We start from the raw sequence: 26,286 nt of genomic DNA, 5'->3' as shown, positions 1-26,286 counted from the left end.
ATTTAAGTCAATTCATTTTATTGAGTTTTGCAAAAACATGTTTAAACAACAGTCAAAGAATAAGAAAGTACTACAGAAGTTCAAATAGGTCCAACTGTAGCATACAGCAGAGCATGGGATTTAAGCCTTACTGTGTGATTTCAATTAATTCACTGTCATAAAATGAATACACTGTCTTTCCTGCTAGGAAACTGCTTCCATATGTTCACCTTACACGGGCCTTCTGAACTTGGTGTATTTTAACAGCAGATCAGCATTTTAAGAATCTGAATTTAGTTAGTTAGACGGGAGAAATTCTTTTACAATGTGTATGTACATCAAATTGTTTATCAAGTCATCAGAAGGTACACTTTAAAAACCTTACAATTTTATTTGCCAATTACATCTCAATAAAGCTAAAAAAAAGAATTTAGGGCCTATCAATGATTTTAAAATATGGGAGGGGAAGAGTTCACAGCAAAAGCAGTTGCTGTGCTAAGAAGAAAAATATGACTCAGTATAAAGACTGTTCTTGTTTAGTTCCTGTCATGTTTGACTCTTTTACAACCCCAGGGACTGCAGCCCAACGGGCCCCTCTGTCCACGGGATTCTCCAGGCAAGAATACTGGAGTGGGTTGCCATTTCCTCCTCCACGGGATCTTTCCCACCCAGGGTTAGAACCTGCGTTTCCTGCATTGACAGGCGGGTTCTGTACCCTGAGCCACATGGGAAACCCTCACTATAAAGATAGGCACTAGTTCATTTTAAGTAAAAGAGGCATTTCATGTGCTACTCAAATGTGGGAGAATTCAATTAGCAAAAGAGAAATACTCATTCTAGGGAGCTCTAAAAAAGTACACATTCTTTACAGGTACACATTCGCCTTATTGGATTTTTACGTTTTTTCTCTGCCAATTATTTAAAAAATATAGACAAAGGTGTTTTAGCAAAACAAAAGGGTGACCAATTGATCTAGTAATTAATAAGCAATAATGGAATGTAATGGGGGGAGGGGTTTCATACATGCCAAAGAATGACACGAAGAAAGAATACAAAATCTAAAATCAAGTCTTGCTTATCAACTAAAGTAAAAAATTTACTCATCATTTTCCAGTTTAAAGTTTCTAATTTCTATTCAGTATTTAAAATAACATTAAGATATTTCATGTTGAATTTAAAACTAACTAAAAGCATTATATTTTATTATATTACTTTAAATTTAGCATTAAATTTTATGGAAAATTTATTTATATTTAAAAAATGGACATAAAAGTAGTCTTTAATGTTAAAACTCATAATATCGGAAATATCATGGGTGTGTACAATGTAACCTGTAGTTTCCCATGTTTGACACTGTTTGTTGAAGCACTAAATAGTCTATACTATGACAGAAATGACTATTATCCAAAAATTATTGCTTGTTCATCATGGGGCACATTGTCTGCATCAAACAAATGAATTCATAGGTTTGAGGTTTTATCCTCCAATTCAGGATTTGGGCCCTTTATCAAATACCTGCAATGTTTTGCAACATCCAGTTGAAAATACGCAAACAATTCTAGGCACTACCACAAGCTCTAGAAAAAATTATGATAATTCCCTATGATGAATTCAATTGTTTCAAACAGTGCTAAAACCTTGTAACTCTATGTAAGAATTCTGCGGCTGTGAGACTGAACCCTGCCTCCTCTCACTTATCCATCAAGGCCAGGATCATGTCGCAGGTCAGGTCCTCCTCCAGGTCCTCACCTCCGGTCTTGGCTTCTAAGAAGTCAATGGGCACCATCTCTCCTGGGTATAGCTCTCCATTCACGAGGGATACCTCCTCAGCTGTAGCTTCTTGGGGAAAAAGGCACAGGGTTGGTATATTTAAAATAAAGCCAAGAAATTAAAATTGATAGATGGTGTAACTGTATCTTGGAAGTGACTGCTGAACTTTTAGCAAAGCAGTAAGCATTTTAGAAAGCAATCCTTCCGTTTATAGAACAGGACAAATGTGGTGCTGGACAAGACTCCTGAGAGTCCTCTGAACAGCAAGGAAATCAAACCAGTCAATCCTAAAGGAAATCAACTGGGAATACTCATTGGAAGGAGTATACTTTGGCCACCTGATGCGAAGTGCTGGAAAAGACCCTGATGCTGGGAAAGATTCATGGCAAGTGAAGGGGAAGGCAGAGGGCGAGATGGTTGGATGGCATCACCGACTCAATGGACATGAATCTGAGCAAGCTCCGGGAGATAGTGAAGGACAGGGAAGTCTGATGTGCTGCAGTCCATGGGGTCACAGAGAGTCGAACACGACTGAGTGACTAAACAATGACAACAACGTGGTCATTTGCTGTAGCAGCCCCAGGAGATGGACACGGTGGCCAGCAGCTCCACCAGGCCCAGGGACAGTCCACCAGAGTGGCCAGGGACGTCACCGCCTGGCTCACAGGTCCAGCCAGGACCCCATGACGGGGGTGTGGATCCACCAGGCCCCCAGGCTCATTCCTCTCCGATTCCATCATCACCCCCACTTTACCGGCCCACCTACTGCGGCGGCAGCAGCAACACTGCTAGGACCAGGCGCCTGCCCGAATCGGGCACTGAGGGTTCCCTTTCACAGTAACTCCCAGCACCCAGGGAAACGGACAACCAGAAACCACTGTGGAATAAAACCCGATTGGTTTGAAAGGAGGTACCGTCTTCCTTGGCTGGCTCTCTTGGGTTGGCGGGCTTCCTCTTCATTGCTCTTTCTTTTTCCACGGTGGTCGGCTTTTCCTGCCCAGAGTTACATTTTTCCGAGTGTCTGTGCATGTTGCTCTGTAGGGGGGACAGGGAAACGACACAGCAGGGGGAAAGTCATTGTTGCCAGGACGGGCCTGGAAAACCCACGGCTAAAGAGACAGGACGCAGGGAAGAGCGTGTGCCTCACACAGTTTGTACAAACAAGACAACTTTTTAAAGGAGACTGCTTTCTGTTGTATTTAGGTCTAGCCAAAATCCAGCTCGTCTTTAAATATTTTAAAAATCATACCAGTCAGTGAGAAGACAACATTTATTTTTCTGGACTGTTTTTACTCTATGAAGCAAGGCTTGAAAAATTCAATAGACTGGATCCCAGATTTTATGAAAATCAGTGATATACCATGTACATTTCACTGCGCTGTCAGCTTCCCCCTGGAAGGTATTAAGATTGTACAACATCTGGAGTTAAAAAGGCAGCTCAAAACTTTATATCAGACCTATTAACCACATATTTTTGTCAGCAAACACTCAGGATGATTTAAAATAAGTAAGAACACTTACACTATCTGACAAGTTCATAAACTAAAGTAAGATATTGGCAGCATGTCATTAAATACTTCCATTATATAAAACACGCCTCCTAATTTCCATTTTGACTTTGGTGTGGTGCTAAGGACCGTCCTGGTGTGTGGGGAGGAGGAGGGAAGATTCACATGTCAGGGGAGGAGAAATATTATTTAAATTTCTTCCATTTTATGCTTAGCCATAGGGGTTGGAACACTGCTTCAACAGCAGATTTGAGTAGCTGGGACAGAAACTGGTCTGTGAAGCTGAAAATATTTACTTTCTGGCCCTTTACAGAAAAAAAGTGTACCAATCCTTGGTTAATAAAATGATAATGGATGTAAAACCAAGCCTTTTGGAGTCAAAGATTTTTCTGTGAATATGATAAAAGCAATGGCTTCACCCCCAGCAAAGTTTATAAATCTCTATCTACGACTTCCCAACGACGTCATGAAGTTCGTGGCTAAGGACCCCTGATACCAGTTTTGCATGAACAAACAAAACAAAAACATCCAGCCTTTAAAAAGTAAGTGGGGTAAGATTTTAAGTAAACGTATCGATATCTGGGGCTTCCCAGATGGCGCTAGTGGTAAGGAACTCGCCTGCAGATGCATGAGACATAAGGCATGAGGGCTCTTTCCCCAGGTCAGGAAGGTCCCCTGGCGAAGGGAACGGCAACCCACTCCAGTATTCTTGCCTGGAGAGTTCCATGGACAGAGGAGCCTGGCGGGCTACAATCCACAGGCTCGCAAAGAGTCAGACATGACTGAGTGACTTAGCACACGTCAACATTTAGGGCCCAGAGAGCAAAGTGAAATAATACAACAAACATTCATGTCAGGGAAACGATTCTCAAGAGAGGAGGCCCCTGGTGCTCCGAAGCCAGAGTGGGGGTCCTTCCTGGGGAGGAAGGGGGGGTGACATTCTGGCACCGCCTCCCCCCCCGCCGCCAGTATTCCTACCTCGAGGAATACACAGGGTCCACTGTGTGTTAAAGACAGGAAGTCTGAGAATCACTCCCTTTTGATTGGAGCATGACTGCTTTACAGTGTTGCTAGTTTCTGCTGTGCACGCCCACGTGCTCAGTCACGTCTGTCTCTTTGCAACCCTGTGGACTGCAGCCTGCCAGCCTCTTCTGTCCATGGGATTCTCCAGGCAGGAATACTGGAGCGGGTTGCCAGGCCCTCCTCCAGGGGATCTTCCCTACCAAGGGATTAAACCCGCGTCTCCTGCATTTTCCACATCACAGGTGGGTTCTTTACCGCTGAGCCACCGGGGAAGCCTGAATCAGCTACAGGTGTACAAATATCCTCTCCCTTTTGGACCTCTCTCCCTCCCGCCCCCCACCACCCTTCTAGGTCATCACGGGGCCCTGAGCTGAGCTCCCTGCACTATACAGCAGCTTCCTACTGTTAACCAGTTTACTCATGGTAGTGTATATACGTCAATTCCACGCTCTCCATCCGTCCCACCCTCCCCTTCCCCTGCTGTGTCCACTGTTCTCTGCTACTTTTTAAAAATTAAATTGGAGTATCCAGATATGCTTTCATTTATTTAAACACAGTTTGGTTTTTTCTTTTTTTTGAGTAGTTTTACATTCTCAGCAAAATTGAGAGGGAGGTAGAGATTTTCTGCCCTGAAAATCCTCTGTTCTGTGCCTATTCGTTCCTCCATCAAGCCCAACTCTTGGAGGCCATTGATCTTTTTATTGTCCTCATAGTTTTGCCTTTTCCAGAGAGTTATGTAGTTGGAATCAGACAATCTGTAGTCTTTTCAGACTGCTTCTTTCACCTAATGAGCATGTACAGTTCCTCAATGTCTTTTCATGGCTTGATGGCTCATTCCTTTTTAGCACTGAATATCCCACTGTCTGGATGCACTGCAGTTTATGTGTCCATCCACCTACCCGAGGAAGCCTTGGTTGCTTCCGAGTTGGGCTATTATGAGTAAAGCTGCTATAAACACCTGTGAGCAGGTTTGTCTGTAAATATAAGCCTTCAGCTCCTTGGGGGTAAATACCAAAGAACAGGGTTGCTGGACTGTAATGTACAAGTAGATTTAGTTTTGCAGGAAACTTCCAAGCTGTCTTCCAAAGTGGCTGCACTGTTTTACACACTTTCACCAGCAACGCATGACAGTTGCTGTTGCTCCACATCCTTGCCAGCATCTGGTGGTGTCAGTGTTCTGGACTTTGGCTGCTCCGATAGGTGTGTCGTGGCATCTCATTTTTTTTGTGTGTTAACCAAAATGACTTTTATTCCAACAAGCTATTATACATGTTTTGGTAAAACAGCAATTGTTTGAATTTGCATTTCCTTGATGACATATGATGGGGAATAATTTTTCGTAGGCTTATTTGCCATCTGTATAGCCTTCTAGGAAGATCATGGCATCCGGTCCCATGACTTCAGAGCAAATAGATGGGGGGAAAAGTGGAAGCAGTGACAGATTTTATTTTCTTGGGCTCCATAATCACTGAGGACCATGACTGCAGCTATGACATTAAAAGATGCTTGCTCCTTGGAAGAAAAACTGGGACAAACTTAGCGTATTAAAAAGCAGAGACATCACTTTGCTGACAAAGGTCTGTCTAGTTAAAGCTATGGTTTTTCCAGTAGACATGTACAGATGTGAGAGGTGGACCATAAAGAAGGGTAAGTGCTGAAGAACTGATGCTTTCAAATTGCAGTGCTGGAGAAAACTCTAGAGAGTCCCTCGGACCGCAAGGAGATCAAACCAGTCAGTTCAGTTCAGTTCAGTTGCTCAGTTGTGTCCGACTCTTTGTGACCCCACGGACTGCAGCATGCCAGGCCTCCCTGTCCATCACCAACTCTAGGAGTTTACTCAAATGTATGTCCATTGAGTCAGTGATGCCATCCAACCATCTCATCGTCTGTCATTCCCTTTTCCTTCTAACTTCAATCTTTCCCAGCATCAGAGTCTTTTCAAATGAGTCAGTTCTTTGCATCAGTTGGCCAAAGTATTGGAGTTTTAGCTTCGGCATCAGTCCTTCCAATGAACATTCAGGACTGATTTCCTTTAGGATGGACTGGTTGGACCTCCTTGCAGTCCAAGGGATTCTCAAGAGTCTTCTCCAACACCACAGTTCAAAAGCATCAATTCTTCAGCGCTCAGCTTTCTTTATAGTTCAACTCTCATATCCATACATGACTACTGGAAAAACCATAGCTTTGACTAGATGGACTTTGTCAATCCTAAAAGAAAGAAATCAACCCTGAATATTCATTGGAAGGACTGATGCTGAAGCTCCAGTACTTTGGCTATCTGGTGCGAAGAGCCGACTCGTTGGAACAGACCCTGATGCTGGGAAAAACTGAAAGCAAAAGAAGAGGGCAACAGACGATGCGATGGTTGGATGACATCACTGACTCAATGGACATGAATTTAAGCAAACTCTGGGAGATAGCGTAAGACAGAGGAGCCTGGGGTGTCACAGACCATGGGGTTGCAAAGAGTCAGACTCGACTTAATGACTGAACAAGAATGACAAATATCTTCTTCGGTGAGGTGCCTGTTAAAATCCTTGGTCCATTTTTTAATTGGGTCATTTTCTTATGGTTGAGTTTTAAGAGTTCTTTGTATTCTGGATAAATCTTTTATCAGATGTGACATTTGCAAATATTTTCTCCTAGTTTGTAGCTTATGTGCTCATTCTTTTGATATAGTCTTTCACAGAAGTTTCTAACTTTATTGAAGCCCACTGTATCAGTTATTTTTCTCATGGACCATATCTTTGGTGTTTTTTCTGTAAAGACATCACCATATGAAGGTCCTCTGGAACTTTTCCCCCTATGTTATACGCTAGGACTTTTACATTTTTTTTTTTTTAACCTTTAAGTCTGAAGTCTGTGATCCATTTTGAGCTAATTTTTAGAAGAGTGTAAGGCCTGGATCTTGTTTGTTTTTTTTTTTTTTTTTTTTTCATGCGGGTGTCCCATCGCTCCAGCATCATTTGTTGAAAAGATTATCTTTTCTCCAATGTCTTGCTTTTGCTCCTTTTTCAAAGATCAGCTGACTGTGTTTTTGGAGGTCTATTTCTGGGGTCTCTATTCTGTTCCATTGATCTGTTGGGTCTGTTCTTGCACCAATATCACACTATCTGAAGTTTTATTTTTTAATAGTTTTTTATATTAAAAAAAGTTTATTCATTTATATGGCTGCATCAGGTCTTAGTTGCAGCAGCTCAGGATCCCTTGTTGCATCCTGGGAACTCTAGAGCACGTGGCTCAGCAGTTGTGACACCAGGGCTGAGTTGCCCTGCGGCATGTGGGATCTTGGTTCACTGACCAGGGATCGAACCTGTGTCCTTAGCACTGGAAGGCAGATTCTTAACCCCTGGACTACCCAGGAAGTCCTTAAGGCTTTATATTATGTCTTGAAGTCAGGGAGCATCAGTCTCCCAACTTCATCTTTCTCCTTCAATATTGTGGGCCTTCTGCTCTCTCTGTAAACCTTGGAATCAGTTTGTCAGTAACCACAAAGTAACTTGACAAGACTTCGATGGGAACTGCACTGAGTCTATAGGTGACACCTTGATGATACTGAATTTTCTTACCCATAAACCTGGAATATTTCTCTACTTATTTGGTTCTTCTTTGACTTCATTCATCAGAGCATTCTTCATTTCTGTTACAGTGTCATTGATCTCCAGCATTTCTTTTCAGTTCTTTCTTAGAATTTCCAGCTCAGCTTACATGGTGTGCCGCCTATTTTTTTCTGTTAGAGCTCTTAGCATATGAATCATAGTTGTTTTAAACTCCTGTCTGATAATTCCAAGGTCCCTGGCCCTCCTGATGCTCACTCTCTCTTCAAATTTTTATTTATTTATTTTTTCTCTTTGGCATGCCTTGGAGTTTTTTCTTGTTAGCCGGACATGATGTACTATATAAAAGAAACTGCTGTAAATAGGCCTGGGCTTCAAAATCACTGTGAACAGTGACTGCAGCCATGAAATTAAAGGCTGCTTGCTCTTTGGAAGAAAAGCTATGACAAACCTAGACAGCAAATTAAAAAACAGAGACATTACTCTGTGGACAAAGGTTCATATAGTCAAAGCTATGGTTTTTCCAGTAGTCATGTATAGATGTGAGAGTTGGACCATAAATGAGGCTGAGCACTGAAGAATCGATTCTTTTGAACTGCGGTGCCTGAGAAGAGTCTTGAGAGTCCCTTGGACTACAAGGAGATCAAACCAGTCTATCCTAAAGGAAATCAACTCTGAATATTCATTGGAAGGACTGTTGCTGAAGTTGAAGCTCAAGCTCCAATACTTTGGCTGCCTGATGTGAAGAGTCAACTCACTGGTAAAAGACCCTGATGCTGGGAAAGACTGAGGGCATGAGGAGAAGGGGGTGATAGAGGATGAGATGGTTGGATGGCATTACTGATTCAAAGGACATGAACTTGGGCAAACTCTGGGAGATGGTGAGGGACAAGGAAGCCTGGCGTGCTGTAGTCCACAGGGTCCCTAAGAGTTGGACACAACTTGGCGATTGAACAACAACAAATATTCTGTCAAACGGATGGGCAGCATTTCATCTGTTTGTTAGCTGATGGACATTTGGGTAGTCTCCACTTCTTAATGAATAATGCTGCTGTGAACGGCTATGTAGTCATAAGTTTTCACTTCTTTGGGGTACATGACTAGGTGTGGAATTGCCAGGTTACACGGTAACTTTATGTTTAACTTTTTGAGGACCTGCCAGGCTATCTTTCAAGGTGACTTCATCATTTAAAAATTTCACCAGTAGTATATGAGGGGTCCAATCTCTGCACATCTTTATTATTTTCTTTGATCACAGTTATCCTGATGGCTGTCCCATGGGGTAACTCAGCATCATTCTGCTTTGCATTTCCTTAGTGAGGAATCTTTTCCCAAGCCTGTAGTTTATCTGTATATCTTCTTTGGAGAAATGTCTACTTAGATCCTTTGCCTGTTTTTAATAGGATACTTATCTTTCTATTACTGAGCTGTAAAAGTTCTTTATTCTAGACGCAAGTCCCAATGTGCTTGCTTGAATAGGAGGAAAAGTTTCCAAACTTCCGATTTTATGTTCTGAAGGAGTCTATGAGGCTGACTTATTCTTTCCTCTGTTTCCCTGTGGCTTCTTTACAATTTTAACTCAGCATGAATGACACTGTTTCTGGAGCACTGCCACTGCTTCTGTTTGAAATTCTGAAGTTTTAGCTTAACACTCTAAAACTGTCACATGATGCTACCCAAACACCACAACAACCTTACCATCGTCTCTTAAGAGGAAAGACAGTTTCCTCCATAAAACAGTCAAATTCAGATCATTTTAAACTTTTATAAAGTTAGAGTGAAGCTTATATCATATCTAGGAATCTGGCTAATCACCTCTGGTGCTTTTAAAATGTCCATAAATGGACACGTTTTTCTTTCAAAAGGGACTCATCCCCCATCCCTGGAATAGGGCCTGAATTATGTGATGCATTTGCAATGAATTAGGGTCGTGTCACTCTGAAGACTAGGGGACAAAAGGCACCATGGCTTCCTCCTTGCTATCTCTCACTCGCTCTGGTTATGAGGATACTTGAGCAGCCCACCGGAGAGATCTATGCGATCAGGAACTGTGGCCTCCAGCCAATAGCCGCGTTGAGGGCGCCAGCTTGGAAGTGGTCCCTCCAGCCCTCGTCAAGCCTTCAAATGACTGCAGCCCTGACAACATGCTGATTGGGACCCATGAGAGATCCAGAGCCCCAACTTCCTGACCCACAGAAAATGAGACAGGACAGATGCGGGTTGTGTTAAGCCAGTACGTTGGGGGTAATTCATTATGCCATAGATAACTAACACAACATCTAAAAAATGATAAATAGAAGAGTAAGTGTATTTCTCGCCATAGTACCAATGGCACGAGTCTAAGAATATCTACAAAACATATGAAAAACAGCATTCTCTCTATGAAGTAGCCTAAATAGAATCCACAAGGACAATTCTTTAAAATGTTACCTGAGAAGCAGGGGTTCTTCAGTCTGAGGACTCCCTAAAGCCATTTGCAAGATTCTGTCTGCAGGATTGCCTTTTTCCACAGAAGGGAGACCACACATTTATATAAGATTTCCAAGACTTTCGTGACTCCAAAAAACTAATAACCACTTTCCTAAGGCATGACAGATGCTATCTTAAATCCTAGCAAGTTTCTATAATCGGGTTTAAACTGCCTGGGTGTGACACTGTGCCTGGGGAATCCCGGGATCTTTTCAAGGAGGATTTATTGTGACTTGAGTAAGCTTACCCAGCGGGAAAAACCTTTGCCACACTTGGGGCATTCGTAAACAGTCGGGACGAAATTGGTATCGTGGTATTTCTTGAAGTGCACATTTAGAAGCTGCTGCTGTCGGAAACATTTATTGCAGGTGAGACAGACAAATGGCTTCTCTCCGGTATGGGTACGTATGTGAACTGTCATATGACGTTCCTGGAAGGCAAGGAAAACAAACAGGCTTAGCTACTGACGATTTGTTAGTATCAAGCATTATTTATTGTGTGCGTTTAGTCGCTCAGTCGTGTCTGACTCTTTGTGACCTCATGGACTGTAGCCTGCAGAATACTGGAATGGGTTGCCATTTCCTCCTCCAGGGCATCTTCCTGACCTAGGGATTGAACCTGCATCTCTTGCACTGCAGGCAGATTCTTTCCCGCTGAGCCACTGGGGAAGCCCCATTATTAACTGCATACCTTTCCCCCCCTCCTCCAAAGATGTGTGCATTTTTAAGAAAAAACAAAGCCAATGCATTCTCGACACAGCCCTACCGTGGAAGCAGCACAGTATGGCCTCTAGGAAGCGAGGTCTTACCCGGTCCTTGCCCCCAGGTTACCAAGTTCTCACGATTAATCCCAGCAGGTCCTTCCCTCCCAGGGGGATGAGGCAGACCACACTTAGAAGAGTGAAATCAATTTCCTCTCCAGAAAAGCTCATGTAGCTGCAGCCTCATTTCTATAACTATTTGCCATGATCCGAGTTTACAAAGAGCAGACAGATCCTGCAAACTTGAAAACCTATCGTTAGAGTTTCAATTCAGCGGCTATTTGGGGGTTGAAGGAACTCAAGCATCTAGATGTTTTCCTGGCTATTACCCGATGGTGTTACAGCTAATCTCCATTATCGATTTAAAAGCACAGTGGTGAAAATCACTGTTCTCAGCAAAGAAATCACCAGAAATTTTAACTAAGATTTACATGAGTAACTCATTTGGGGAATCAAGACAAAAATATAGATTCTACATGCTGTGGGACAACTGAGTTGACGTGCTGCAACTACTGAGCCTGGGCACCTAGGGCCCCGTGTGCCGCAACAAAAGCCCACTGCGATGAGAGCCCACCGCGAGGAGAAACCCAGGCACTGCAACTAGAGAGCAGCGCCCAATTTCTGCAATTTGAGAAAGGCCACACGCGTCAGCAAAGACCCGGCACAAGCAAAAATAAGTAAATTAATCAAAAAACAAGACACACAACAGTCCTGCTTGGTGTGGCTGCTCTGACTCACGTTTGGGCAGCCCCACTGCCTTTGCACCATCAATGCCAACGTCACATAGCGAAAGGGCAGGGAGTGTGTTGGCAGCATAACTACTTAATGACAGTGACTTTGACCTTATGCTTCTGATTGCCTTCAAGGACTTCAAGGGGTCTGTGAGCCACACTTTTGAACCCACACTGTGAAAACAACTCTTGGCTCATACACAGCTGTCTTTTGGCTATTCTGAATAGTCTCTTTTATGGAAGGCACGATTTTCCAGAATATGTTCAAAGTGAAAGGGAATCCCACTCCAGCCCTTCCTTCTTCCATCTCCCCCCGGCCCCCAGCACCTGCCTGGAGTCCCTGATACACAGTACCTGCTTGCAAGCGTAGCTGCAGTATTCACACTTGAATCTCTTCTCATTTTTGTGAGTCTTCTGGTGCTGGATAAGGGTGTAGCGATCGTGGAACACAGCAGGGCAGTAACGGCACTTCATCTCTGCAGTTTCGTACGTGTGCAGGTTGCGCAAATGGACACCTAAAAGCATCATGGAGCATCATATACAAGAAGTTATTTTCTGTGAGCTCAATTTCCCCCTACTCTTCAAGTAGAGCTTCTCAGCCTTGGAACTACAGGCAGACCTCAGAGATACTGCAGGTTCCCTTTCAGACCATTATGAGAAACCAAATAAAACAAATATTAACACATGGATGTTTTTGCTTCCCAGTGCCTATACATCTTATGTTTACGCTAGACAATCGTCTGTTAAGTGCGCACTAGCGTTGTGTCTAAAAAACTAGATGCATGCTTTAATTTAAAACTACTTTACTGCTTTAAAAAAATGCTAACTGGCATCTGAGCCTTCAGCAAGTCATAATCTTTTTGCTGGTGCAGGATTTGAAATATTGTGAGATTTATACCAAAATGTGATACAGAGACAAGAAGTGAACAAGTGTAGTCGGAAAAAAATGGTGCAAATAGACTTGCTTAATGCAGGGTTGCCACAAATGTTCAATGTGTAAGAAACACAGCATCTGAGGAACACAATAAAGCAAAGTGCAATAGAATGGGGTCTGCTGGTAGTAACACTTGAAGCTGGCTGATGTCTTCCTGGGCGGGGTGGGGGCGTCCTGGGTGCTGCAGGATGTATGTTTAACAGCCTTGCTGGCCTCCACCCTCTAACAGCAGTCGCATCCCTTCCTCCCCAGGGTGATAACCAAAGTGCCTTCAGATACTGCCAAATGCCCACCTCCCCAGCCATAAAGTCATTCTCAGCTGAAAACTGCTGCTTTAAATGCATCTCATGCTAATATTCTTTCTCATGGAGTTAAGCACATAAGGTAGGACATATCGGACCCAACATGTTCATTAAACAAAGCACTTGGAGAACCTTACTATGTGGGTGGATTTTTAGGATAATGTTAAGATGGTTTTACGTGAATGTCTGTGCACATGCTGATGGTGTCTGACTCTTTGCAACCTTACGGACTGTAGCCCACTAGGCTCCTCTGTCCACGGGGTTTCCCAGGCAAGAATACTGGAATGGGTTGCTATTTCCTTCTCCAAGGGATCTTCCCGATTCTAGGACAGAACCCGTGTCTCGCGTCTCCTGCATCGGCAGGAGGGTTCTTTACCACTCTGTTGCCTGCTGCTGCTGCTAAGTTGCTTCAGTCGTGTCCGATTCTGTGAGACCCCATAGACGGCCTCCTACCAGGTTTCCCGGTCCCTGGGATTCTCCAGGCAAGAACACTGGAGTGGGTTGCCATTTCCTTCTCCAATGCATGAAAGTGAAAAGTGAAAGTGAAGCCGCTCAGTTGTGTCCGACTCTTAGCGACCCCATGGACTGCAGCACACCAGGCTCCTCCATCCATGGGATTTGCCAGGCAAGAGTACTGGAGTGGGGTGCCATTGCCTTCTCCCTAGGATGGTTTTATGTAACAAAGATATAACCTCTGCAATTTTTGCATAATTTAAAAAAATATATATTTGGCTGCACCAGGTCTTAGTTGGGGCATGCAGGATCTAGTTCTCTGATCAAGGATCAAACCTGGGCCCCCTGCCTTGGGATCTCTGAGTCTTAACCACTGGACCACCAGGGAAGTCCCTAGCCTCCGTATTCTGACTTAAAAGCCCAGATGTTCTGTTAGATGTCCATCTTCTGATTTTTCCTATGTCATAATTGACAGACACGCTCTAAGATAATTTCTTGTCAACTGAGTCTAGTGCGAGTTGGCTTTGTGATCCTTTGTGTCAGAGGCTGCACTAAAATCAACAGCTGCTGGGTGGAGGTACACATGTCAGGTGTGCCGACTCAGTCATTTAAAGAGCTTGGTATCTCCTATAGAGACAAGAAGGAAGGCTGAGCTTGTTTATAGAACATCTCATGACATGTATGGAGAATGCCACTGACTCAGATGGGCCATAGCCTGTATTTCTTGGTGGTGGTGTGAAAATGTCCCTTCTTGGCAACTGGTTCATGGTTCACGCCCTACAAGGTCCCACTGGGCTGTGTTTTGCAACTGACAAAGATTTTGAAGAAAAACAAAAGCTAAGGCTTCACTAAATACCTTTACCCTTTCAGAAATGTTTTCAAAATAGTGACTCTCATCTCTAGAATATCTCTGGGCAAACTGGGGACTCTATCTCTGCTGGCATATTCTGAGCATCACAGGGTTATGTTTTAGGAAGAGGACAGAGGCAGTGGAAACTGAGGGACCAGGAACCCTGGAACAAAGGAGAGAGGCTGGCTCGCTCACTCTACCTGTCCCCCACCTGACACCAACTACAACCAGTTTCCCCCGAAGCTGGCATATGACCCCAGCTCTCAACCCGGCACTCAGACGTGCTCAAGGTGCGTCCTCTGTTACGATGGTTTACCTGGTCACAATGTGGATTTCATGTCACAGGAAGAGGACTGTTTCACTGAAGCAAGTTCCTTATGGAAAGAACCATGTCTCGCTTCTTACTTTTGTCCCTTTAGTTCCCAGAACTTTTCAGGGTCACAGCAGGGTGAGTGTCACTGGACAGGACACTGATAAAAGATTCAGAACCTGCAACGAGGCCATGTCCTGGCATCCTGGTCATGGGACTCTGGGGTAAGTTAACTTTCTGTATCTGATCCCCTTCGTCATTTGTGAAAAAACAGACCCAATACGGAGCCAAGTAACACCTGGAGGAAGCCTATGAGCTCAAATGCCCGCGAGAGCGCATCTGTGTACCTAGACAGGACCTGGACCAAACACTGAAACTGCAATTATGCAATATAGCCACAAGATGGCACCATAGGACCTCTTAAAAAAAAAAAACAAAACCAACAACAATCAAGGAGAAAAAACAAAAAAACCCCAACTCAACCCCAGGAGCAGTTCTTGAATCCTACTGCCTCCCTGGCATCAGGCCCAGGGCTCCTCAGGTTTCCCAGAGCTGCACACAGTGCAGCCAAAAGAAGTCAGTAGCACTGACATGTAAACGCCATCATGTGTAAAACAGACAGCTGGTGGGAAGCTGCTGTGCAGCTCAGCTCAGTGCTCTGGGGTAACCTAGTGGGACTGACCTGGAAGGGTGGGATGGGGCAGCGTGGGAGAGAGGCTCAAGAAGGAGGGGATAGATGAATACATATAGCTAAGTCACACTGTACTATAAAGCAGCTATGAAAAGTGGAAGTCTTCGTGGCTCTGTCATATTCAAGTCTTGCAACCCCATGCACGAATACTGGAGTGGGTTTCCGTTTCCTTCTCCAGAGGATCTTCCTGATCCCAGGATTGAACCCAGGGCTCCTGCATTGCAAGCAGATTCTTTACCGTCTGAGCCACCAGGGAAGCTCAAAGCAACTACACGCCAATGAAAAAAAACAATAAAGGAAGTTCCGGACGCCAGACACTCACGCAGGTCGCTCTTCCTGGCGATGATGGTGGCGCAGTGTGGGCACTGGTACTTGGGGACATTCTCGCTGTGCTTCTGCAGGACGTGCATCTTCATGGTCCCGCTCTGGGTGAAGCGGGCATGGCAGATGTGGCATTCATAGGGCTTCTCCCCTGGGACACGGAAGACAACAGTGACCGTCTGCTGAGGTGCTCCACCCCGAAAACCTTGGTGCTCCGCAAAGGACACCTGGGGCTGAAAGCCTTTCTTTCCCCCAATATTCCCTTTTCAGCTTCTTCATCCTACGTCTGATTCTCCAAAGAGCACGAGATTCCTAAATCAAGCCGGACAACATCATGTCCAGCTGTGGACAGTGGGCCAGAGGGAGCGACTCTCCTAACATCTGGTGGCTGCTCATGGTTCAAGGCCCACGTGTGCCCGTGTGCTCAGTGGCCCAGTCATGTCCACCTCTTTGCGACCCTGTGGACTATAGCCCGCCAGGCTCCTCTGTCCATGGGATTCTCCAGGCAAGACACTGGAGTGGGTTGCCATGCCCTCCTCCAGGGGATCTTCCTGAACCAGGGATGGAACCCGAGCCTCTTGTGTCTCCTGCGTTGGCAAGCGGGTTCTTTACCACTAGCGCCCCCTGGGAAGCCCTCAGAGAAAGCAACGCGTTGCCTATTTGGCCTTAGCAGGAGAGACTCCCACCTGAATGTGTTCTCATGTGCCGCTTCAGCTTGTAGGTGTCTTTGCTGGCGTAGCTGCAGAGGGAGCACTGAAAGGGGCGCTCCCCCGTGTGCGAGCGGATGTGGCGCTTCAACTTGCTCGCCTGGTAAACAAATGGAAGATATTTATTGCAATGGAAACGTCACACCTGCGGACTCTTGAATAAAGCAGCATTATAAAAGATATGGAAATGAGTCCAATGTTAACATCAGAGCCCATTTCACACCCCGGAAAACACGCTAAGCCTTTCATTTTCCTTTCTGGGTTGGATGGTGTCCTTCATCTGAGTTGTGTGCTCTGAGATCCTCGGGTGACAATGAGAGGGAGGACGAAGAGACTCTCACCTTCAGCTTCGCTTTGCAAAAGAAGATGGAAATCCAGACGCTCAGAGCAAACACGATTTTATTTTCATTTCTAAGGCAACATCCTCTCAAAAGTGGCAAAGTTTAGATTATGCTGCAGAAGCGCGCAGGCCACAAAACTATTGTTTGTGTAATTAGAGAAACTTGAAACATGAGCTCTTGAATGGACCTGTGTCTGTTGGAGGCACTTCCCAGCTCCAAGTCCTGTGGACCCTAAACAGCCCAGGGATGGAGGAAAGCCTCCTTAGTAATTAAGAAGAGGTTCCAAAAAAAAAAAAAAAAAAAAAAAGAAGAGGTTCCAGGGACTTCCCTGGTGGTCCAGCGCCTAGGACTCTACGCTCTCAAAGCAGGAGGCCCAGGTTCGATCCCTAGTTGGGGAACTGGATCCCACATGCCACAAACCGCAGCGAAGAGTGAAATAACCATCTTTTAACAAAAGAATAGGTTCCACGCGGCAGTAGTTTCTCCATGAGAAGTAACTTAAAAAAATTATTTTATTCTTGAATGCCTTGGGTCTTTCTTGTGCACAGGCTTTTCTCTCGTTGCAGAGAGTGAGGGCTCCTCTCTGGTTGTGGTGCACGGGTTCTCATCGCAGTGGCCTCTCTTGCTGGGGAGCACGAGCTCTAGGTGCTCAGCCTTCAGTAGTTGTGGCGCATGGGCTTAGCTGCTCCATGGCATGCGGGATCTTCCCAGATCAGGGAGTGATCGAACCCGTGTCCCCTGCATTGGCAGGCAAATTCTCATCCTCTGTACCACCTGAGAAGCAACTTTTAAGTAGAAGAAAAGTAACATATAAGTAGAAAAAAAATACACTACATTCTAATTTGATTAGAATGTATGTACCCTACTCAGTTAAAAGGTAGACACGCCTCTCATTTGATCTTTTTTTTTTTTTTTTTTGCCTATTTTATTACCTTCAAGAACTGTTCTTACACTGTAATCACTTATTTTGGGCCTTTATCTACCTTTAGTAGAACAGAAGGTGATCGCCTGGAATACAGATGTCAGAAATCCCTGAGCAGTCTCTTTGTAATCTTAGGAGGGCTGCACTGGGCTGGGTTCCCTAATGTGCGGCAACTACACACAAGCCTGAAGAACATTCTAGAACATGGGAAGACTTGGAAAACGAGAGCCAAACCAAAACAATTCGGCTTTTAGATTTTCATTTTTATTTATTTACTTTTGGTTGGACTGGGTCTTCGTTGCTGTGGACAGGCTTTCTCTAGCTGCAGTGAGTGGGGGCTACTCTTCGTTGCAGCGTGTCGGCCTCTCATTGCGGTGGCTTTTCTTGTAGCAGAGCACAGGTGTGCTAGGCGCACGGGCTTTGGGAGTTGTGGCACGTGGGCTCAGCAGTTGTGGCCCACGGGCCTGGTAGCTCTGTGGCTTGTGGGATCTTCCCAGACCAGCGATCAAACCCCTGCACTGGCAGGCTGATTCTTTATCCACTGCACTACCAGGGAAGTCCCAGCTTAGATTTTTAGAAGAAAAAAAGATATCTTTGAGTGTACAAGAAAGCAAAACAAAAAGAACTTTTAAAATCATAGCACAAAAGGTTTGATAAGTTGCACGGTGTAAATGATCAAAGAAAAGTGCTAGTCACATAGGCGTGTCCAACTCTGTGATCCCACAGACTGTAGCCTGCCAGGCTCCGCTCTCCATGGAATTCTCCAAGCAAGAATACTGGAGTGGGTAGCCATTCCCTTTTCCAGGGGATCTTCCTGACGCAGGGATCGAACCCAGGTCTCCTGCACTGCAGGCAGATTCTTTACTGTCTGAGGCACCAGAGAAGCCCATCAAAGAAGGCTGTGTGTAAACCTTCACTGGACGGCTGTGAAAGCGAGGATGGGGAGACAGGGGAGTTCAGAAGCTGCTATACCTGTACCCCAGCCTTACTCACTCCTGCTGGCACTTGGGTATAGGGGTGATGTCAGGGAGGGGGCTTGGGTTACTCCTTCTTAGAGCAGACCAGCATGCTAGACTTTGAAAGTGCGAAAAGGAAAAAAAAAAAAAAAACCAACAACAAGGTGATGGCAGCAGCAGAGGGCCGGGGTTGAGGCCAACTCGAGACGGGTCTCAGCGAACCTGGGAGTATGTGCTGAGAACTGGCAGAACAGCAACCAAAAGTCTACACCACATTTACGACCTTCAGATGGCTTCATTCTGTGAAACCCCGTATTTGTGTTTTTGAAATGGAGCAGGAGCCTATACTTCTCCAGTGGCTCAGACAGTAAAGATTCTGCCTGCAATGCAGGAGACCCAGGTTCGATTCCTGGCTTGGAAAGACTCCCCGGAGAAGGGAAAGGCAACCCACTTCAATATTCTTGCCTGGAGAATTCCATGGACAGAGGACCCCAGGGGGCTACAGTCTATGGGAGTCCCAAGGGGCCAGACACCTGAGTGACTTTCACTTTCAAGATCCTATGGTCCTTGCCGTGCCCCCACGCAACTGATGTTCTCTGCCTGCCTTTTGTGTGGAAAACTTTAGTCAAAGAGTAAGTTCAACCAGAGAGCGAGAAATGCTGAAACAAACGAAAAACCAAGTGAGAAGAGACTAAATAATAATGATGTTTTCATTAAGCATAGGGAAGGACCTTTAGTTCTTTTTCAAGGGCTACAGATAATATTCTGGGCCATATCCTGTGGACTGTCTTACCGATACTAAAACACTAAAACACCAGGTGGAAAAGTTAACTACACGAAGACCAGATGGCACCCAGGACATGAGCTGCCACAATTCTGAGAAATGGCCTCAAAGAAATGGGAACAAAGGGATCCTGGAACTGAAGATTAACTGTACCTGAAACAACCAAGATGATGCTGGTCCAACCAGTGATGACCAATTTGAAGATGAGTGTTACAGATGACGGCTGTTTCTGCATGTAGCTCCCTGCTGCCCAACTCTGTCTATAAAGGCTCTCACCCTCTGCTTGTTGGGGTGGGGGGAGTTGGCCTTTGGACAGATTTCCGCCACCCTCTCCCTCAAGTTGCTGCTGGTGGTGGTTTAGTCCCTAAGTCGTGTCTGACTCTTGTGACCCCATGGACTGTAGCCCGCCAGGCTCCTCTGTCCATGGGATTCTCCAGGCAAGAATACTGGGGTGGGTTGCCATTTCTTCTCCAGCGGATCTTCCCAATCCAGGAATCAAATCTGGGTCTCCTGCATTGCAGGCAGATTCTTTACTGACTGAGCTATGCTGGCACCTGAAATAAAGCAAACTTTCCTTTCCACCAACCTGGCCTGTTTATTGGCTTTTGAGTGGCAAGCAGCTGGACCGCACCGCCCCCCACCGCCCCACACTTTTGGTTACATTTTCATTATACAGTTACAACCTTTAACTCAGATGAGAAACAATTTTTAAAAATAGTAAGAGCAAAAAAGAAAATTATTTTTGGAATCAAATTCGGACACTGTCTGTGAAATCTCCTAGTTGATGAAACACAGTTGCATCACTACTGCATTTAAACTTTCACTGTCCCCTTTGGCTTAGTTGAGTTCGAGTGTCTTTTCCTTGCTCAATGGGCTCAGGACCCAGCATGTGCTGTACTGGACGGCAGAGTCCTTAAAACTTGCAGAAAAGTGACATTCAAAAGTAACTGTGATCCGTTGGTTAAGAATCCGCCTTGCAACGCAGGGCACACTGGTTTGATCCCTGGTCTGGGAGGATCTCACATGCCACCGAGCAGCTGGGTCTGTGAGCCACAACTCCTGAGCCTGTGCTCCAGAGCCTGGGAGCCGCAATTACTGAAGCCCACACCCCCAGAGACTATTGCTTCCAAACTACAGAGTAGCCCCCACTTGCTGCAACTAGAGAAAACCTGCAGGCAGCAACGAAGACCCAGCACAGACAAAAATAAATAAATAAATAAATAAATAAATAATTTAAAAAGTAACTGTACTCTGATGTATAAATAAACCAATCTAGTAGAAACGATATGATAAAACTGAAGATTCAAAAAGGTGGTCTCTGTCCTTAAGAACAGAAATGGCCATGTTTAAATCTTTAAGCAAGTTGCTTTGCACGGAACCGAGTACCACTGAGGAAAGCTCAAAGATTTCGGCAAAAATTCAAAACCGGATCTGTGTTCTGTGTTAGAGCAGATACATTTTGATTTTGTGGAATGAGTGCTACACGGAATGCTGGGTAGAATGTTTAAACAAATATGAGAATTATTTCTCAAGGACCATAGATTACTTGTAATCTGTACACCATAATATATTACTTTCACTGCTGCCGCTAAGTCGCTTCAGTTGTGTCCGACTCTGTGCCACCCCACAGACGGCAGCCTACCTGGCTCCTCTGTCCCTGGGATTCTTCAGGCAAGAATACTGGAGTGGGTTGCCATTTCCTTCTCCAAAGCAGGAAAGTGAAAAGTGAAAGTGAAGTCGTTTAGTCGTGTCCGACTCCTAGCGACCCAATGGACGGCAGCCCACCAAGCTCCTCCGTCCATGGGATTTTCCAGGCAAGAGTACTGGAGTGGGTTGCCATTGCCTTCTCCAATTACTTTCACTAGTTGGTGTCAAAGAAAAAAAAAAAGAAAGAAATCATGTTTAAAAAAAAAATAAATTTAGAAATGAGAACAAGATATTGGAAGAGATTCTATTACCAGTTTGATTTACAGAAACTTCTTAATAAGACACTACGTACAAACAGTGAACTTACTTCTACACTAGCGTACTTGCACACGGAGCATTTAAAGGGTTTCTCGTGAGTGTGTTTATAACGTCTATGCCGGACGAGTTCTCCACTGGTGACAAATGCCATGTCACAATCAGCACACTTGTGGGGCCTGGTTCCTGTAAAATCACACAGTTTATTCTTTCATACAAGATTTAACCACAATTTATCTAGGCAATTATAACGTATAATACTCAGTCTCAAAATGATTTAAAAATTCAGAAGAGGCTCTTTAAACCAAATGCTCCAGAGAGATATGAGAAAAATCTCTGGACCATCCAATGTTTTGAACCAAAGTGGAAGAAAAAGAGACAAAACTAAAGTCTAAAAAAAGACACCATTTTTATTTAGAAACAGGTAGATCTGCCTTCTTATGCAAGTCTCAACAAACATCCTGCAAGGGGAACGGCCCCCTCAGCTGTTTACCTGTGTGGGTGTTGACATGATTCCGGAGGAGGGTGACTGTACGGAAAGCTTTCAGGCAAAGGTGACACACGTGGGGCTTTTCAGTGCTGTGAATTTTCACATGACGATTGAGACTCGAAACTCTAGAAGAGCTGAACTTGCAGAAGTCGCAGTGGAAGGTTCGTTTTACTTCTGCAGGAGGGAGAGACAACATTGATGTGTTTGTAAACATTTTCCTTTAGGTGCTCAAATTCCACTTAAATACATCAAAGTAACTTGGCACATCCTTTTTTTTTTTTTTTTTTTTAACCTAACGTGATGACCCAACAAAAGACACTCCATGAAAACGGTAACCAAAAGAAAGCTGGGTGGCTATACTCATAGATGAAATAGACTCTGACAAAACTGTTACAAGAGACAGATAAGAATGTAATGTAGGGCTTCCCGGGTGACTCAGTGGGAAAGAATTCACCTGCCAATGTAGGAGACATGGGGTTCAATCCCTGATGCAGGGACGATTCCACCTGCTGCAGAGCAACTAAGCCCAGGAACCACAACTACTAAAGCCCACACGCCCTAGATCCTATGCTCTACAACCAAAGAAGCCACCACGATGAGACGCCTGCACATCGAAACTCGAGAGTATCCCTGCCCTGCTGCAACTAGAGAAAAGCCCTCGCAGCCAAAAATAAATAAGTAACCATTTTTTTAAAAAGAACATAATAGTAAAAAAGTCAAATCATCACGAAGATATAACAATTATAAACACATGTGCACCCAATAAGAGGTCCCCAAAATACTTGAAGCAGAAACTGAAAGAATTGAAAGCAGGAAGAGAGCCTTCAATAGCAGTTGGAGACTTCAACAACCCACTTTCAACAATGAAGAGCACACCTAGGCAAAATATCATCAAGGAAACAGGAGACTCAACACAAACCTATTTGACAGAATAGACTTCTATGAACACTCCACTCAACAAGAGCAAAATATATATTCCTCACAGGTGTATATGGAACCTTCTCCAGGAAAGACAATAGGGTAAACCAGAAAACAAGTGTCAATTAATTTTAAAAGACAGAACTAATCTGCCCTTTGACCATCACAGACTGAAGTCAGTAATCAACAAAAGAAAGAAATTTGGAAAATTCACAAATATAGAGAAGCTAAACAATACACTCCTAAAGGACCAATGGGTCAAAGAAGAAGTTGCAAATACTTTGAGATGATGCTAACCACAAGTAAGAAGGGACAGTGGTGGCAGTGTGGTTTTCTAAACTGAATCACTTTTTAGCCCTGACCAACTGTTGCTAGAAGGAGGAAACAGCCAAAGGTAGCCAGATACAGCTTTTTATAAAAGAGCTAAAAGTTGAAATTTCAAGGGTGAAATCTCTTGATTTAGATAAGAGAGAAACTAAACTTTTTAAAAACGTGAACAAATAAATTTTGAGGGCCAGGTTTATCCTCTTTCCTAGCTTCACCTAAACATCCCCTCCCCTTAGAAGATGTCTTGGCTGCCCTCTAGGTATAACTCTGTCCATCTCCCAGCACTGACACACTTGCTTGGGTCTCCATCAGACCTCCCAACCCCCAGGGGTGCAAAGTAGGCAGCAGATGAGGCCCAAGCTTCTATCTGTTGCTTTGTTTAGTCGCCAAGTCATTTCCAACTCTTTGCAACCCCATGGACCGTACCTGCCAGGCTCCTATGTTCAGGGGATTTCCCAGGCAAGAATACTGGAGTGGGTTGCCATTTCCTTCTCCAGGGCATCTTCCCAACCCAGGGATCAAACTCCGTCTCCTGCACAAGCAGGTAAATTCTTTACCACTGAGCCACCTTGGAAATCCAAGCTTCTATTTAAGTGCACCTAAGTAGAAAGGGAGTCTCTGTACTATGCTTTTAAAACATTTGATCACAAAACGCAAAACTCTTTTGCATTTGATTCACAATATAGAGTTCAGTTTCCTGCCATTCTGAAAACGACTAAAGCAACCACTACAAACTCAAATTGCCCTCTCCCCCACTAAAGAGAATCAGTTGCCCTGTTGTTTGCAGAGCTTCTTGCACCAAGTGAACTAGCCTACCCTTTGCCTTTTTTTGATTTTTCATAGTGCTGGGTTTTTCAAGGTGTGCTTGACCCCGTTGAGGTTTCTCTTTTTGTTCTTCCATATTTAAGTTTGAAAATGTCAGAACAATTTCATCTCTTCCTTCATCTCCTGGCCTTGCTTCCACAAGAAAAAACTGCTCTTCTGCTTTTTCACTGAATCCACCTTCAGCCAGCCGCTGTTCCTCTTCCTGACCTTTCTGGAGCTAAGGAACAAAAACAAGTATTCAAACAAGTACAATACTGTTAATTACAGCCTGGTTTAACTCTTCACCTTGATGAAACCATAAAATCCACAGAGGAAAACATAAAAAAGTACAGAAAATTGTCCGTTGCAACCAAAATGCTCAAACTGTAATTATTAAGCATCAAGGGTTTGAATGGAACATTAATACAGTTTTAAAACTCAAAGGATCTTATCATATTCTAATTAGTGTAACTTCTTAAACTCTAAATAAACTGCACAAGTTCCTCCATGATTTTTCTGGGACATGTCTTTATTGTAACAATTTAATCTTTTTTTTTTTGGATGTGGACCATTTTTAAAGTCTTTATTAGATTTGTTATTGCTTCTGTTTTATGTTTTGGTTTCTTGGCTGTAAGGCATATGGGATCTTAGCTTCCAGGGATCAAACCTGCAACCTCTGCACTGAAATGAGAAGTCTTAACCACTGACCATCTGAGAAGCCCCTGTGTTTAAAATAAAAAATTTAAACTGCTTGTCCATATATAATATTGCACAAGTTAGTTGCTCAGTCATTTCCAACTCTTTGCGACTCCATGGACTATAGCCCGCCAGGCTCCTCTGTCCATGGGATTCTCCAGGCAAGAATACTGGAGTGGGTAGCCATGCCTTTTGAGGGATCTTCCCAACCCAGGGAAGGAGAACTCTAAAAAACAGTTTTCTGGCTCCCCCTTCCTTTTCTTAAAACCAGGTGTACCTTTACGGATCCAGTGCTTTCTTCCAGGTTCACTGCAGACTTGCAGTCTTCACCGGCCCTGGTCACATTCTCCTCCAGAAGCTGAAATTGCATCACCTCCATCTCCTGCAGCGAGTAGACCTCCTCCTGGACATTGAGGACACACTGGTGCAGGCTCTGCTGGGCCGCCTCCTCGAGCCACACCAGCGACTGCACCCCACCACCGGCCTGGCTCACCGTCACCTGCATTTCGTCCTCCTGCTGGGGATCCAGCCAGCTCAGGTCCTGCAGTTCAGCCTCTTCCGAGGGGAAGTGCACGGTCCGCAGGGTCAGGATGTGCCTCTCGCTCTCCTCCGGGGCAGCCAGCACCAGCTCTGGCACCTCCTCCAGGATCGTGGTCTGGAGGGGCCCTTGAGCACTCTCCACCTCCAAACCCGCAGAGCCCGACTGTTCCTTTACTCCGCACACCCCATCATTGTCAGTTTCCTCTTCCTCCTCCTCCTGCAGGGCCCTGTCTGGTATCAACTCTGGTTCTTTGATTTGGGTGAACTGCTCAGGGGGGACAGAGAGCTCAGCCCCTGCCATTATGACTCCACCTCTGTCAGAGAAAGAAGCAAGCCTGTCTGGGTGGGCACAGTGGGGGGTTCAGCCTAGTAGGCTTTGGGGCTGATCAAGGCCTGATAAGGTTCCAGCCCCCAAAGACTTGGGGGCTCACATGGGTCAGGACTAAGTTAACTCAGCCTAGGCTGAGAAGGGGCTGAGGCTAAGCAGGATTTAGGCTAAAGTAGGTGTTTGTCTAGAAAATTCTAGAACCAAAAGATTTGAGCCTGGGCAAGTTTTCAGCAAATGCACATTCCAGGCCTGGAAGGCTTGAGACTGGCCAGGCTTTCAGCAAATGCACATTCCAGGTCCAGAAGGGTGGCTTGAACCAGCTTTCCACCAGGGCACAATTACAGACTGAGCTCCCTTTGAGCCATGGAGGCTTCAGGCCTAGGGCCTCTACCCACGCAGCCCTGGCCTTCAGGCCTCAGGCTCACCACATGCCCCCTCCAGGCCTGGGGCGTCGTTCCCTCCCTGGACCACCTCTCCCTGCTTGGCCCCTCCATGACTGGGCCCCTCCCCCACCTCTCTGGTGCAGCTCCCGGGAACCTTTCCCGCCATCCCGCCAACTCCCACTCCCGCGTCCACGCGGAGCAGCTCCTCCTCCAGAGGAGGCTGGAGTCTGGTCCCCCTGGGGAGGATCCTCACCCAAGAAGCGTGGCCTGGACGCGCAGCCCGCTAAGTCCATTGGAATCCGCCTCGTGCCGCATGCTTGCAGGCCACTGCCTGCTGCTGCCAGCCGACTGGGTGCGAGGGTCAAAGACGGCAGTGCGCAGGCGCAGAGTGGGAAAAGGGGGGGGGGCAGCATGCAAGGGGCGTGGCCTGGGGAGAGGATGATGGAGGAGGCAGAAAGTGAGGGAGAGGA

The 26,286-nt window shown here is 45.2% G+C and overlaps 1 protein-coding gene across 2 annotated transcripts; it reads right to left on the bottom strand.

Moving 5' to 3' along the window:
* CTCFL (CCCTC-binding factor like) lies at positions 1,670 to 25,406 on the bottom strand. Of its 2 annotated transcripts, XM_013968706.2 has the most exons (11): positions 25,065 to 25,406; positions 24,843 to 24,968; positions 23,882 to 24,107; positions 21,824 to 21,994; positions 21,383 to 21,516; positions 16,345 to 16,465; positions 15,660 to 15,809; positions 12,152 to 12,312; positions 10,554 to 10,736; positions 2,664 to 2,784; positions 1,670 to 1,818 (listed from the first exon to the last, which is right to left on the bottom strand). In XM_013968706.2, exons 1-11 carry the CDS (start codon positions 25,404 to 25,406, stop codon positions 1,670 to 1,672), a joined length of 1,884 nt encoding a protein of 627 aa, XP_013824160.2. The 2 variants fall into 2 exon arrangements, with proteins under 2 accessions (XP_013824160.2, XP_013824159.2); XM_013968705.2 differs by having other exon boundaries at positions 23,882 to 24,092; positions 24,843 to 25,406.

This window comes from Capra hircus, chromosome 13 (genome assembly GCF_001704415.2).
Source record: "Capra hircus breed San Clemente chromosome 13, ASM170441v1, whole genome shotgun sequence".
Classification (NCBI taxonomy): domain Eukaryota; kingdom Metazoa; phylum Chordata; class Mammalia; order Artiodactyla; family Bovidae; genus Capra; species Capra hircus.
This window is presented reverse-complemented; position numbering and strand designations above follow the sequence as displayed.

Excerpts from the sequence above, each read along its gene's own strand:
- CTCFL (XM_013968705.2), bottom strand. The coding sequence starts at position 25,406 with ATGGCAGGGGCTGAGCTCTCTGTCCCCCCTGAGCAGTTCACCCAAATC. Across the intron at positions 24,093-24,842 it reads AAAGCACTGGATCCGTAAAG|GAAGAGGAACAGCGGCTGGC; the intron begins GTACACCTGGTT and ends CAGAAAGGTCAG. Across the intron at positions 1,819-2,663 it reads AGAGCCAGCCAAGGAAGACG|AAGCTACAGCTGAGGAGGTA; the intron begins GTACCTCCTTTC and ends TTTTTCCCCAAG.